The sequence below is a fragment of the Palaemon carinicauda genome, chromosome 31 (assembly GCF_036898095.1).
Source record: "Palaemon carinicauda isolate YSFRI2023 chromosome 31, ASM3689809v2, whole genome shotgun sequence".
NCBI lineage: Eukaryota > Metazoa > Arthropoda > Malacostraca > Decapoda > Palaemonidae > Palaemon > Palaemon carinicauda.
This window is the reverse complement of record NC_090755.1, coordinates 83,014,720-83,028,631: the sequence shown is the minus strand read 5'-3', so window position 1 is coordinate 83,028,631 and position 13,912 is coordinate 83,014,720. Positions and strand designations below refer to the sequence as shown.

At 34.5% G+C, this 13,912-nt stretch overlaps 1 protein-coding gene across 1 annotated transcript in view; it reads right to left on the bottom strand.

Annotated features, from left to right (window-relative positions):
• Positions 1-5,910: 5,910 nt before the first annotated feature.
• The window catches only part of LOC137624584 (regulator of chromosome condensation-like), a 63,161-nt gene continuing 55,159 nt past the window's right edge, over positions 5,911-13,912 (bottom strand). The window contains exons 8-9 of the mRNA XM_068355525.1: positions 12,458-12,636; positions 5,911-9,006 (exon numbers count right to left, since the gene is read on the bottom strand). Coding sequence (XP_068211626.1) covers positions 8,840-9,006; positions 12,458-12,636 — 346 coding nt within the window. The 3' untranslated portion in view covers positions 5,911-8,839. The remainder of the gene's footprint in view (positions 9,007-12,457; positions 12,637-13,912) is intronic.

Sequence of the window (13,912 nt, the reverse complement as noted above, 5' to 3'; positions counted from 1 at the left end):
AGAACAGGGTACTGTAGAGAAATAGCTTAGCTACCAACTCCCTCAGGTAATGGAGATGCTACTTGAAAGACATAAGAATCCCACAACTTCTTCAAGTCAACTCCTTGTCGGCAGCCTGCATCACTATCAAAGGCAAGGAGTTTCCAGCCTTCGATGATGAGCAGGAAACACTAAGGTTCCTGACGCAAGCGAAACCTGATAACTCTCTGGTTCTCTGTGATGTACTGCCATGGGACAGATACAGGGGTGTATGCACAGGGGAGACTGCAGCAGCCATACCCCACCTGCCTAGAGGAGGCAGACACAGTAAAACACTTCACCGGAGTTTTCTTGGGAGTTGCCAAATCGGACCCGAAGTTCCTTCACCTCAGGGCAAAGGCCTGCCATTGTATCAGGGGCTGTAACTTAAGACCCAGCACATTAGGAATCCTGCGAACAATCATACGCCCAAGAAGCCGAGGGAGAATGAAAGAATGGAACTACTGCTGGTTTAACCAACACCCAGCTGCAGAGTCCACCCCTCCTTTAGCAACACGTGTTTCGTGCTTTCATAATTAACAACACACTCGCTTCAAGTAAAAAGAACGAACATGAATAAGTTTGACAGGAGCTACCTGGACATCTGCACACGACAGCTGCTGAAGCAAAAGAGGACTCTCCAACTAGAAAGGGAGTGGCACTACTAGCCACAAACTCTCAGCTGTTGGATAACCGCTCGTTCTCCAACTTTAAAGAACCAATTTAAACTAATGCTGAAACAATCTCCCCAATTAAAGGACAAGGGTTTGTATGATGTGTAGGAACCAATAATCAGTTACTGAATTTATAGAAATTACTGATGGAAATAAGAAAAATAAATAAATTATAATGTATTAAAAGAAAGTTTGGTGGGGAAAAGATAACAATCACAAAGGTAATCTAATGATAAGATGAGGTGTGAACATTATGGAATTGGGAAGTCATGGCTGGTGCCGAGCACCAAACAGGAATGTATTCTTTAGCAGATAATAAAGGTTAAAGAAAAAGGGCTATATACTCAAAGAAACAAACACTCATGATTGATGAGCTCAAAGAGAACATAGGGTTTGCCCTACAAAAAAAAACTTTTACTTTAAATTGAACATAAAATAGATGATGGCAGAGTGATAAAGAGATAAAAGGGAACGGATGAAAATTACAGCTAGTGCTGAAAGGATTCTCCAAAGAACTTTCAGAATAGATTTCAATATGCTGTACAAGGCTAACTTGAGAAGTATTCCACTAACGAAACAAAGCAAGTAAGGCAAATGTAGCTGACGGAAGTTACTTTTCAAATCAAACTTAATATTCTTTATATTAACCATACACATTAGACAGACAAGAAATTTAAGAGCAAAAAATCATAAATTTAAAGTACAGTACTGTATTATGAAATATAATTCAACTCACCTTGAAATGAAAATAACTGGGAAAAACTACAGGTAAAGATATCTCCACAAAATTTATATCACCTCAAGACACCAGTATTTCATACCATGAAGAATCCCAGTAACCTAAAACACAGAATCTAGGATCAGTTAAGTATACAGTACAAAATTAAAAAAAGATACTATTGAAGGAGAGGTAATAGGCAGATCACTAGAAAAGTGTTTACAACTCAGCAAAAACTTAGGTTAACTAAAGACATTAAATCAAGTAGTTAAAAGCAATAAAAATGAATTGCTAACCTTCAGAATAATAACATTCTTACCCCAATGAGCAAATAACTCATCCAATCTACTATAGTGGCATGGATGGGTGGTTTTGACTGAGAAAATATTTTTAAAGTCAATTCATAAATCACTAATACAACTAGATAAAGTGAAATATGGGAGTTATAATGATTAAGATTTTTTTTCACTGTATAAAAGTTCCTTTGCGAGGCAAAGTCTATAATATTAAATGCATGAAAATGTTGGCCTTAACAAAGATTGAATTAGCCTTGGAGGAATAGGGGCAGTATGGTCAGGTGGTGCTTGGACTGACGACTCCATCCAGCGCATATGCGCAACTCTGTGCTTGAGGCCATAAAGCACAAGTGCACTGTGAAGTATAAGTTATAAGAGGTTGAACAGCAGGATGGAAGGCAAGCTGGAGCGGATTTAAAGTGCACCCTGTTTTTAGTCATACATACATACATACATACATATACCGAGGCACTTCCCCCAATTTTGGGGGGTAGCCGACATCAACATATGAAACAAAACAAAAAGGGGACCTCTACTCTCTACGTTCCTCCAGCCTAACAAGGTTGAGACCCTTGTTAGGCTGGAGGAACGTAGAGAGTAGAGGTCCCCTTTTTGTTTTGTTTCATTTGTTGATGTCGGCTACCCCCCAAAATTGGGGGAAGTGCCTCGGTATATGTATGTATGTATGTATGACTAAAAACAGGGTGCACATAAAGGACGAGAGAAGGCTGCCAAACCTCTTCAATAATGCGCACTGAAAAATAATGGCCTTTAAAAGTACGGAGTGACTACACACTGCTGTGACTCATAACCAATGAGGTGGAATTAAAGTTGTATACCATTTTTTGTAGACTCGTTTCATGCCCCATTTTTCTGGCAAGCAATGGTCTTGAATTTTGCAGTGATCGTATAAATGTACAGAATTTCCCCAAAATTAACAAATAAGAAAAAAATTAGCCAAAAAATTTTCTACTTCAACAAAGTAAAATATAAAAATGAAAAAAAAAAAGATTAAAACACATCGTAAAAAATATCACAAAGAAAGCATAATTGAACAAGTGATGGAAAATACCGTTGGCTTGAATCTGCTGATGTTGCACCGAGATTGCATACTATATATTACAGTATCTATGGTGCTTAGGCGAGATCGTAATCTGCTCACTATTGGCTGATAAATGAGTCTGCCAAAAAGGGCATGGCAATCTGTGTCCGGCCCACCTACCACAGCATCACCAAAGAGAATGAGGCTAGAGTAGACAGCATCTCCCCTTGACGCATTCCAATTTGTGTTTTGCAAGCAGTCCATCTACAATTGTTACTTTGTACTGGTGCGTTCTGTTATGCTTTTGTTAAAAGTTTTTACTGACAACAGTTCATTCAATCAAACCCAACCATTGGCTGTACAGTAAATATCATCGCTTTCTTCATCTACTGCACAGACAATTCATTGTCATCATTGGAATGTGTACCTTAGGCAAATATCCCTTATAGAATTAGTTAAAATGATTATGAGCTTATGCCCTTACAAAAGTCGGAGTGAGGTGCTGTACAGCTAGCTCACACACCCTTCGCTGGAAAAATGTTCGCAAAAGGGTATTTTTTTTTTTTCTTTTACATTGGTACATTCAAACTATATTAGGTTCAGGCTTCTGGTTTCTTGCATTATATTAGCAAAGATTTAACTGTGTACAAATATAAAAACAAACACAAATGGAATATCAAAAAATATTAAAAAATTAGTGTTCACGTGAATTTCTTGAAAAAATTGTAAATATATTTTCTAGAAATTCATTGAAAATACAAAACTTAAATTTGAGGATTTTTCCTAAAAAAAATTGTTTAGAATTGTATATCTTTCATGGGGATGCAACTTCTTTTCAATAAATATATTATAGGTGTAAATGAATCAAAATACTGTATAGTTTTTAGGAGCAAAAATTGGACATATTGTAAAACCAATTAAATTTCCAATAAAATGAATACATAAAAAATTAATGGAAAAATAATAATCAATTTGTTAGAAAACGTAGCAAGTTTTGAAATTTTGTTGGGGGTGTTTTTATATCAACATTTTTAGTATAGAAGCGTTAACACTTTTATGTTGCTTTATATACCATATAAAAGTTGAAAGAAAGGGGTTCCTAATCATGCATGAAACGTGTATAATATTGTTATTTACATATGCACAAACCCGCCTAGAAAAATCGTTCTACGTGTAAATTTAAAAGAATGGATCACATTGGAGATCAGCATTTACCTGCGACGCATGTCCGGCTACTATACGTTTTCTTTTAAGCTCCGTATGTCCCGCAACCATATGCCCTCTCGTGGTGCAAGTTTCGTTTTCCTTGTGTGACGCACATATTTACACTGAATTACCCTAAAAAAACAAGTTACGTACGACAGCAATTCGCAGCATCGGATCACTTACAGCAAAAAATATTTTCATGCATCATTAGATCAGAGCATTAAATTACATACTGTAGTAATGTTGTAGGGAGGACATTCAGTGCCAAGAAACTACTTATGGGAAAACCAGTTATCCTGTTTTCTATAAACTAAAAGATGATGGTCAAAGAAAATGAAGTGGAAACTGAAGTCTACTATAACTGGACCAGGGTTTTTCATTAATTATGGGTCAAACAAATGTGAACAATTAAGGCAAAATTACTTTAAGACACTGTTTTGAAATGAGTTTGAAACCAATTCAACAAGATTTCCAAGACAAAAAAAAAATATCTAGTCTCATGGTAGCATTGAGATCTAAATAAATATCGCACAAATATATTTTTTAGTTTCACTAAACAATTTTTCTTTGCAATGAAAATGGCAAAAAAATAATTGAACAGACTTATATAATACATCCATGTAAACAAAATTCACATTTCTAAAATATTTATGAATAGTAAAAAACATTATTTCCCATTATTGTTATTCTTTATAATTTCCAAATGCACAACATGAAAGTAATACTGTAACTGTTTTTACACGAGACCGACATCATCAATCTGAAAGTTTTTTATTTACTGACAACCAAAGTTTGAGCAATAACAAAAAAATATTATTTTTGTGTACTGCATTAACTTCAGGTAAGAAGTGAATCAGGAAGGATGGCTATTCAAGCACCTTGACAGGTACATTCAATTCTCACCCAGCTTAACATGTCTTAATTTCTTCCTTTTTGTATTGATGGCTGCCATAATCCATGAGAGCTCAATCTGCTTTTAATGTATTTATCAAAAATACCGTCATTTTTTCTATTTATGATGGCCTGCAGTTATGACGGTGAAAATATTCTTAAGCTTAACCTTGTTTAACTTCTCCGACAATAAGATGCTTTAAATGCATAGTGTCTCCAATAAGAGCAAGGATCAAACATGGGTCAAAATTTACATTAATCTTGGTTGAACATATGAAAGGTACACAGTATATTTGATCGACAGAACAAGATATTTTTTTGGAAAGTACATTCCAGTTTCAGTGGCATCTCTTGATTCCCTAAAAATTACAAATCTGACCAGCATAATATACAGCTGTGATAACCAGAGGGCTATATTAAGTAATGAAAGATTAAATCCAATAACAGATTAGGATTTATCTGAATGTTACAATGTGAACCCTTTTACTCAAAACATTTAAATTGGAGTGATGAGGCATGGAGGAACAATTAGTCCCTAAAGCAGTATATATGAAAGAAAAGATCTAAAAGCATGAATCACAGGAAAGGGGATAGAAGACCTAGACTGCAAGGAGGTTCAGGCAAAATGTATAATTACAAGCAAAAAAGGAAAGGACTCCAATAATTTTTTTTCTCGAGAATCCAGGAAGGGATAACTACCATAAAGATGTTAACCATGTTTTTTCTCCAATTGGTCTTCTTTCAATATAGTTTAATTGTACATTAGTAAGATAAAATAATGGTACATATAACCCGATTCCTTCTAAATCATAAAGTACTCTTCAAAGACAATGTGATAGGATTTGATAAAAAAAAAAAATAGGAAAATATGGAGAAAACCTAGATAAAGAGTTTGAAAAGAAAACATGGTTAAGCATTTTAAAAACAAAATACTATAATGGCATTTGACACAAGAGACTAAGTTTCATAAAAGTTCACTGGTCAAAAATCATCATAGATACAAAGATGTTAAGTGACAATACTGTTTTATTCCTGCAATCCTAATCTCAAGGAAAATTAAACATGTTTCCTCTTTTATTTTTCTTTCAAAACAATCTTTCACACATACAGTTTATTTCTTAATGAGTAAAATTTACCTAAAATTGCAATATCAAAACTTAAAGCTCCTGTGAAACATTTACAATCATTAATGTTAAATTCTGTACAAAATTTAAGGAACATCCTTTTGACTAAATCTTCATGTACCTGAATTTAATACCTTACTGTCCTCCAGTATTGACCTACATTGGGCAAAGGTATTAAAACTCCCTTTAGGTTTGTGCATTAGATCAAAGACAAACCAATAAATGACTTAAATTTGTCATAAATTCACAATTATCGGAGCTCTACACACACAAATATAGCATAAATAAAAAAAACAGTATGTACATGCTCAACCATACAATCATTGAAGTAAACATAATGAACATACATGACTAAATTTGTTGATTATATCACTGGTTCCTTTATACTATATATCACATATGTTATCAAGACTTCTATAACACCAAATGGCAAAGAGGAGTCTGCTGTATGTATCTTTTCTTACCTATGTCTTTTCCCTTATGATTTTAACTACTTTAACCAAAGACAAGGAAATAGCTAAATACCATTTCAACCTAAAAGTACCAAAATTTGAAGTTCTGAGTTTATTAGCAGATCTTCAGGGTACAAATAAGCACTTCCACTACGCAGTAAACTAAAATTTTCATTGTGTTAGTAGAGGTTTATGAAATTCTGTCCACATGGCCCAGCTATGCCAAAAATCAAATCTAAGTTGAATATAATAGTTTCTTAGATATATTTAACACAGCTCTTTATACAGCAACTGTTTTTAAGTTTCAAACATAACCAAATAACACAAAATATAACGTAACTTAACATCTAATTCACTAAGTATATCGTAAAAATGCTCTGACAGCCGCTTCAAAATTATTAACAATTTACCCAGTAGATTAAGTCGTAGTCAAAATGTTCAGAAAATTGAGGAATGTATCTTAACGTTATTCAATTTCAACCAATTAACCTAAGACCCTGATCCCACTAATTCTGTGCCCAGTGTTGAGTGCAACCAAGAAAAACAAGAAAATTATGAACCAATGGGAAAAAAAATCAAGATCTATTACAAATGACTGAAAATATTAAATGTCAACTTCAATATTTCTATGGAGTATGGCACATTCAATAATGAAGGATCCCTTTTTAACATAAAATTCTCTATGATCTTTGAATACTTCAGAGTAACAGAATTCATTGTGACTTGGCAAACCTAAGACCCCAAAATAAGATTTATATAGCATATCATCCATGGAAAGAGGATATTAGAGTTGTACCAAGCTACCAAATTTCAAGTTCCATAGAGCAAAAAACCTAGCAATCTGAAACTAATTTTTCTACCTCAAAGAAATATGATACACATGAATTATAGCCCTACCCCCAAAAAACAAAGTTTATTACCCCCCAAAGAAAACAAAATTCTACACTACTGCATACAGAATTTACCTCTTTTACAACACCTGCGACAAACTTAAAATAAGAATCCTGTGTTCCCTCCGGAGATAATGGAAATCACCATGATTATCAATTTTCTGTTACAAAGATGTTTTGCTTGAATTAATTCTGATGATAATGAACAATATCAAATCATATCACAAGCATTCTTAAGTACAGCAGTATATACAGTACGTAGCTTTCAAAGTCAATATAATTAAAATTTTTATGAATTATTTTAGAGCTGTATATGACGCATATTTTAAATGTAACTTGTATTCGTATGATGATAAAAAAGGAACGAATGAAGTAAATATGTGAATGTCAGAGAAATACTAAAGTAGTTCCTAATAATTATAACGATTTTATGGTGTAGCAGCAATACTCAAAGGGCAAATTCATAAGCAGCATAAAACTGTGAATGGGAAGGGTCCTCCGGTTTACAGATGAACAACAATGATTTCCCTTTCTGATCTCTGTGGTACTCTGGAAACTTGATTTGGAGAAATGTATTTGGGCTTTAAAGATGAAATGTCATTCAACACCTACTGTAGTACCTACAACAAAATAATAGTGTTGAACAAGTGAATTAGATTGCAATTTCTTGGGCAATGAACTCGCTTTAGTTGACAGAGCAGCGAGGCAACATTCAAGTTACCCTGAAATTTGTAAGATCCCTAGAATACACAAGTCTACTGAAATGAAAATAAGCCAGATAAAAGATTACGAAACTATACCATAGACGTCCTTTTTGTTAAAATATCTTATACCAATGACCAACCTACTAAAGAGGTATCAATAAAAAAATAAATGAGAAAACCAAGGTAGGCTACTGAAACTACTCTATAATAAAGTAACCTTAAAGCATATCTTAACATATGCTGAAAGACATTCTGGTAACACATCGCTCATTTATCCTTCCCTTTATAAGGTAAAAGTTATAATTCATAATTGTAAGAATGCATCACTATAAGAGAATTATTCTCATGCTCATCTAGTTTTCTCGTCCTTAAATTTTCTGGAAATAAAAATGACGTAACAATTGTTTACACCTCAATAAAAAAAAGCAATGCAAAAAAAAAAGGCAGCTCAATGATGTTCAAAAACATAAACCAGAACATGTTCTAAATACCTAACGAAATTCAATTATATTTAAGCCGCCATCCAGAACACCAAGATATTACTCAATACTACAATATACGATGAACAGCAAGTCTGATAAATGCCACATCAATGGTGAAAGTTGTTTACAAACAAGACTAAAACCAATTCCTACAGCAGTGAGGCAATACTAGAAAATTCAATAGTCTCTTCTCCTCTTGTAATTGCTATGCATGTCTAATAACATAAATTACATCGAAAAAAAAGAATGACTTTCATTTCATTAACATGAAAATCTCAACAAATCTACTCAAAATATTCAAACAAACTATCACAAAATTAGAATATCCTAAAACCCTTATCATTATTTTGGTATAGCTAAAAGGACTGTATGCAATCCTCCAGCCTGAGCTGCAACAACTTTTCTTTCAGCTAACTGCTTTCCTGTCAACTTCACTGGCTCTAGTCGATCCTCTTCATCTCCTTGAGCAAGTTGATTGTTGGTGCCCATCCCAAAACCATAAACATCACCTAAAAGAAATGGAACATTGGAGAGCAAGTCGTTATTAATAATCATTTCAACAGACCACTGACATCTACACTCTTTGACAGTGATGACCTGAAAGGTCTGGAATTACGAAACGAGTAATAGATTTTACCTTAAAAGTGATTCATACAACTTTGTACGATATCATTTGGAATAAGTATGAAATGCTTCCTCGATATTATATTGAAGGTAATTTAGTGGTTTGTGTTAAAACAGGAGTCCAATTCTCATTTACCATTACTGAATTTTGAAATGAGGAGCCCCACAATCCAACTGTCGTTTAAATCTAATTTAATTTGTAATCATGTTTCACAATTCCTGCTGTTTACTACCAATACAAACTTCAAGGGATATCGTGTAACCTTATGGGAAATTTTTAGGTTTGATCACGCGAAACATTGCATAAGCAGAGACCCAGCATCATTTAGCATTCGCACCAATTTCCATAATCTATGGAAGGCGTATTTAATTTGTTGTTGAATGCCAAAGTGGCTAAGAAGATATAAAATGGAAGTACTGTACATGAAGCTGAAAAAGATGATTTATTCAATTTTTTAATACTTCTATAAATCTCCCAAGATGTTCATATTGTTGACTCTTACACACTAGTAGGTGGGACAGAGGGATAAATTCTAGCACAAGTAATGCAACAAGGTCAAGGTTACAAACCTGGTCTAGGTTACTTGTCAAGTTTACTTTGATAAACCGTTTAGATTACGTGATTTTAGATCGTTTACTAAAGTACCGTGTATACTCGCGTAACATGCGAGTTTTGAAGACTAATTTTGAAGCTAAATTCAAGGGGGTCGCATCATACACAAGATATAAAATTAGCATATGCTCTCTTGGACTCCATAGTCAATGACCATTTGATGTCAGAATGCTAGAAAACCTCAAATCGATCAATCAATCAATCTCTCTTGGACTTGGCTAAGTCGTTCAAACTGTATATCCATTTACTAGGGTAAAAAAGAAAAAAAATAGACTGACCCCAGGTCGCCTCATGGCGCGTATCCCTCCGCCAGAGGTACCCACTATAGAAAACGGAGATAGGGGAAACTACACAAAATTCTGGTCGGTTGGGAGGAGATCCCAGATACTCCTAAGAAAGTAGTTTGAGGTAAGTACTCCGTGTTGGAACAACCCGATTTTTATTAAACTGATGTTATACTTAACTTTATCCAATAATAATGCATGCACTATTCATATTCTAGTATTGTACATACATACATATATCAAGGCACTTCCCCCCAATTTTGGGAGGGGTAGCCAACATCAAACAAATGAAAAAAAAAAGGGGACCTTTCCTCTCTACGTTTCTCCCAGCCTGACAAGGGACTCAACCGAGTTCAGCTGGTACTGCTAGGGTGCCACAACCCACCCTTCCCCGTTATCCACCACAGGAGAAGCTCCAGAATGCTGAATCCCTTACTGCTGCTACCTCCACGGTCACCCAAGGCAACCGGAGGAAGCAGCAGGGCCTACCGGAACTTAGTATCGTACAGTATTTATAAAAAAAAAACCTTTTGAATTATAATCTTTTCCATTGCTTACGTTTGAAAGTCAAAAGACACTCCAGTACACTTTCCATATCAGCTGATTAAGACAGACTACTGAAGGATGTTTCATATTTCCTAAAAGAAACTTGATCTATCATTTTCCAAATAGCATACTAATTTAAATAGTTTCATTTGAAATACACTCATATTTTATTTACTGTTGAGTTGAATCTCACATATAAGTTGACCAGAATTTATTCATGTTGCCGATGTACGATAGTTTACAGTTTATTTTTTGCACTGTGGTGCTTGATTATAAATCTTAACAAATCATTTATATTGTGTTATAACAAAACTATATTATCTCTTTTCAGACACTTTGTAACCTTATCTTCAAAATTCGGCCTTTACATTTAATTAGGCTATTTGCAGATTCATAGCTTCCCAATAAATTTCCCTTTCGTTTCCTCCAATTTCGGACACAGCTTTCCCAGATTCAAAACAGAATAGCGGCTATGAATATTGTTTGTTTTCTTGCCTTCATTTACAGCTTGTTAGTTTATATTTGGCAATATATCTTCTTGATCTTTTCTCCATGGTGAATAAGGGTATTACGTTAAAATGTCAGTCTTATCTACTTTTACAATCGTACAATATCGACATGCAAACCAAACAGCTGCTATCTGATTCAAGTGTTCATAACAAAACCACCTTTTTTGTTTGGTTATTATTGTGGCTGTATGCATTTACACAAGGATTATAACGTTACTAACGATACTTTTAACATTTCTAACCCAGTGAAGTAGAAGATGGAATAAAGAAATGGAGTAAAAATGTTAGTCTGTTGTAATTTAGTTTCTCAAAAAATTAACTCTCATGATACATGAGATATACGATAAAATCCTATTTTATCTGTGAAAATTTGGGGGGTCCCACTGTCAAGCATTGATGATTTTTAGATTTAATTCCTTGATCACTTCTGTAACGGAACTATAACAAGAAATGCAGCATTTGTGGTCATATTTTTTTACTAGTGCAAAGTATATAATTCTGCATCATTATTTGAGAAGCTCTATATTTCATAATCAAGGGAAACAGATGAGCCAGTAAATCAAGCAGAGACAAGAGCTCTAGTAAATAAATATCAGATTGGAGGTAGTTTACATCGATTTCCGGAAATGTGGATATTTTTATAAGTAAGCGCAAAGTATAGTCTCCATGGGTATCGGTTGGTTGTGGATAACGAAACTTACTCCATGCCAGAAAGTTGTTGAAGAAAGGAGTCAGAAAGGCAGACCACTACTTCACTTATAGTAGATGCACAGTTTCGACTGTTCTGTAGCAAGTTAAAATGAGCCTGAAATTTCTGGTCTTCCCTATATTCACCGAGTAGACTCTTTGCAAGATTATACACTGGCCCTGAAGCAGGGGAGCAATGTTTCTTTGGTATTAAGTTGTATTGGATTCCCCGTTCTAGCACTTTACAGGAATCCTTGGAGACCACAAGGCAATTTAACCCACCCACCCACCCCCAAATTTCCCTCCGTCAAAACTCCTCGTTTCATGGCCTATTTCTGTTTTGTTACATCATTTTTTTCAGTATATAGGGTACATTATTGATAAAATAAACAACGCGACCCGTCAAAAATGACAGCAAAATACTTATATACATATGCATACATGCACCCATCTCACCAGGGTATGACTACTCTCCAAACTGCCCGCGGGACAGGGAGAGACCGAGTAGTTATACGTCTGGCAATGCTGTTGAGCGTGAATGGGAATATATATATATATATATCTATATATGTAGTCAGATACTTGGTCTTTATTTTATAAAGGAGATCATTTCAGTATCATAAGGGTTAAGCAGCAACTAAAATACATCAAATATCTTCAGCTCGATAAATGTCACTAAATTAAATATTAAACTTACCAGAATCCACAACTACAAGCGAGACGCATTCTCCCGCAGATACACTTATAGCTTTCTTATCTTGTAATCCAGGTATAGGAGTGGGTTTTTTCAAGTCTTCCTTTATGTCACCCATTCCCAGACGTCCATACTCTCTCCTTCCCATAGAATGTGCAACACCATCCTCAGTTAGAGCCAGGCTGAAATTGAATACCATAGTTCTTAAAAATATTATTATTATCATTATTATTAAATGCTAAGCTACATCCCTAATTGGAAATGCAGGATGCTATAAGCCCAGGGGCTCCAACAGGGAAAATAGCCCAGTGAGGAAAGGAAACAGAAAAAAATAAAATATTTCAAGAAGAGTAACATTAAAATAAATAACTCCTACTGTATATAAACTATATAAAAGTCAACAAAACAAAATGAAGAGAAATAAAATAGAATAGTGTGCCCGAGTGTACCCTTTTAGTTATGAACTCCTTAATTATACAGATGGCCACTTTTGCCGTCTTAAATGTCATATATCTCGAGAGCATCTTGTTTAAAAAGACCGGAGAAGAATGACAATTCGATGATGTAGGCACCACTTAAAACCATAGCAGCAGTTTATTTGATATTTGTGGGATTTTATCTTCATTCACACTAAAGGCCCAAAGGAATATACAGATTTTTATAAAATGTGAATAAGATGTAGTAACATGTTCAACCTGTAGTAAGTTATCCTAAACTCCTAGCCTATGTAACCACATCAAGTCAACAAAAGCTCAAGATTCTAAACAGCTATGTGATTTTTACACTTAAGGTCCTAAAACATATTTTACTTAAAAAAATTCCGATAAATACCAGCTATGGACTTCTGCTCATAGAATTTTTCACTTGAGATCAACTAAAAATATCACAATACAAAAAAAATAGTCATGTATCAACTATAAAGATGCACTGTGCAATCAAGCACTAGCAAACCATAAGTATTGTAATTTATCATACAAATTGCCGTGTAAAAAAAAAAAGTAATTACCCTACTCATTAAAGTTACAATAATCTTGGCTTGTTTGTCCAGAAAATTTACTTGAGAGAATCTTACACAGAGAGATCTGTGGATGTGACAATGAATCCAACCTATAAAATGTTACAACAGTGCAATTGGATCTTTCCTATAAACAAACCGCCTCTCATCTGCAAACTAGATGGATAGAGTCAGATCTCTCAATATAACAGCAATCCTAAATCCCACTGAGAACCGCATTGGTTGACCCTAATGTTTTCAATACCATTGTCGTATTTTACCGTACATAAAGGTGATGAAAACGTCTTTACAAGTAACATAGATCATTCCTGTATTAGGAAAAGAATTGACTGCAAAATTATGCAAGTGTTGAAACCCTTTGAAACGTGCTGCCATACAGGGGAAAGTTGGGGCCTTAACCATCTAAAAATTCTGTTAGCTAATTAGAACTACATATCCTTCTG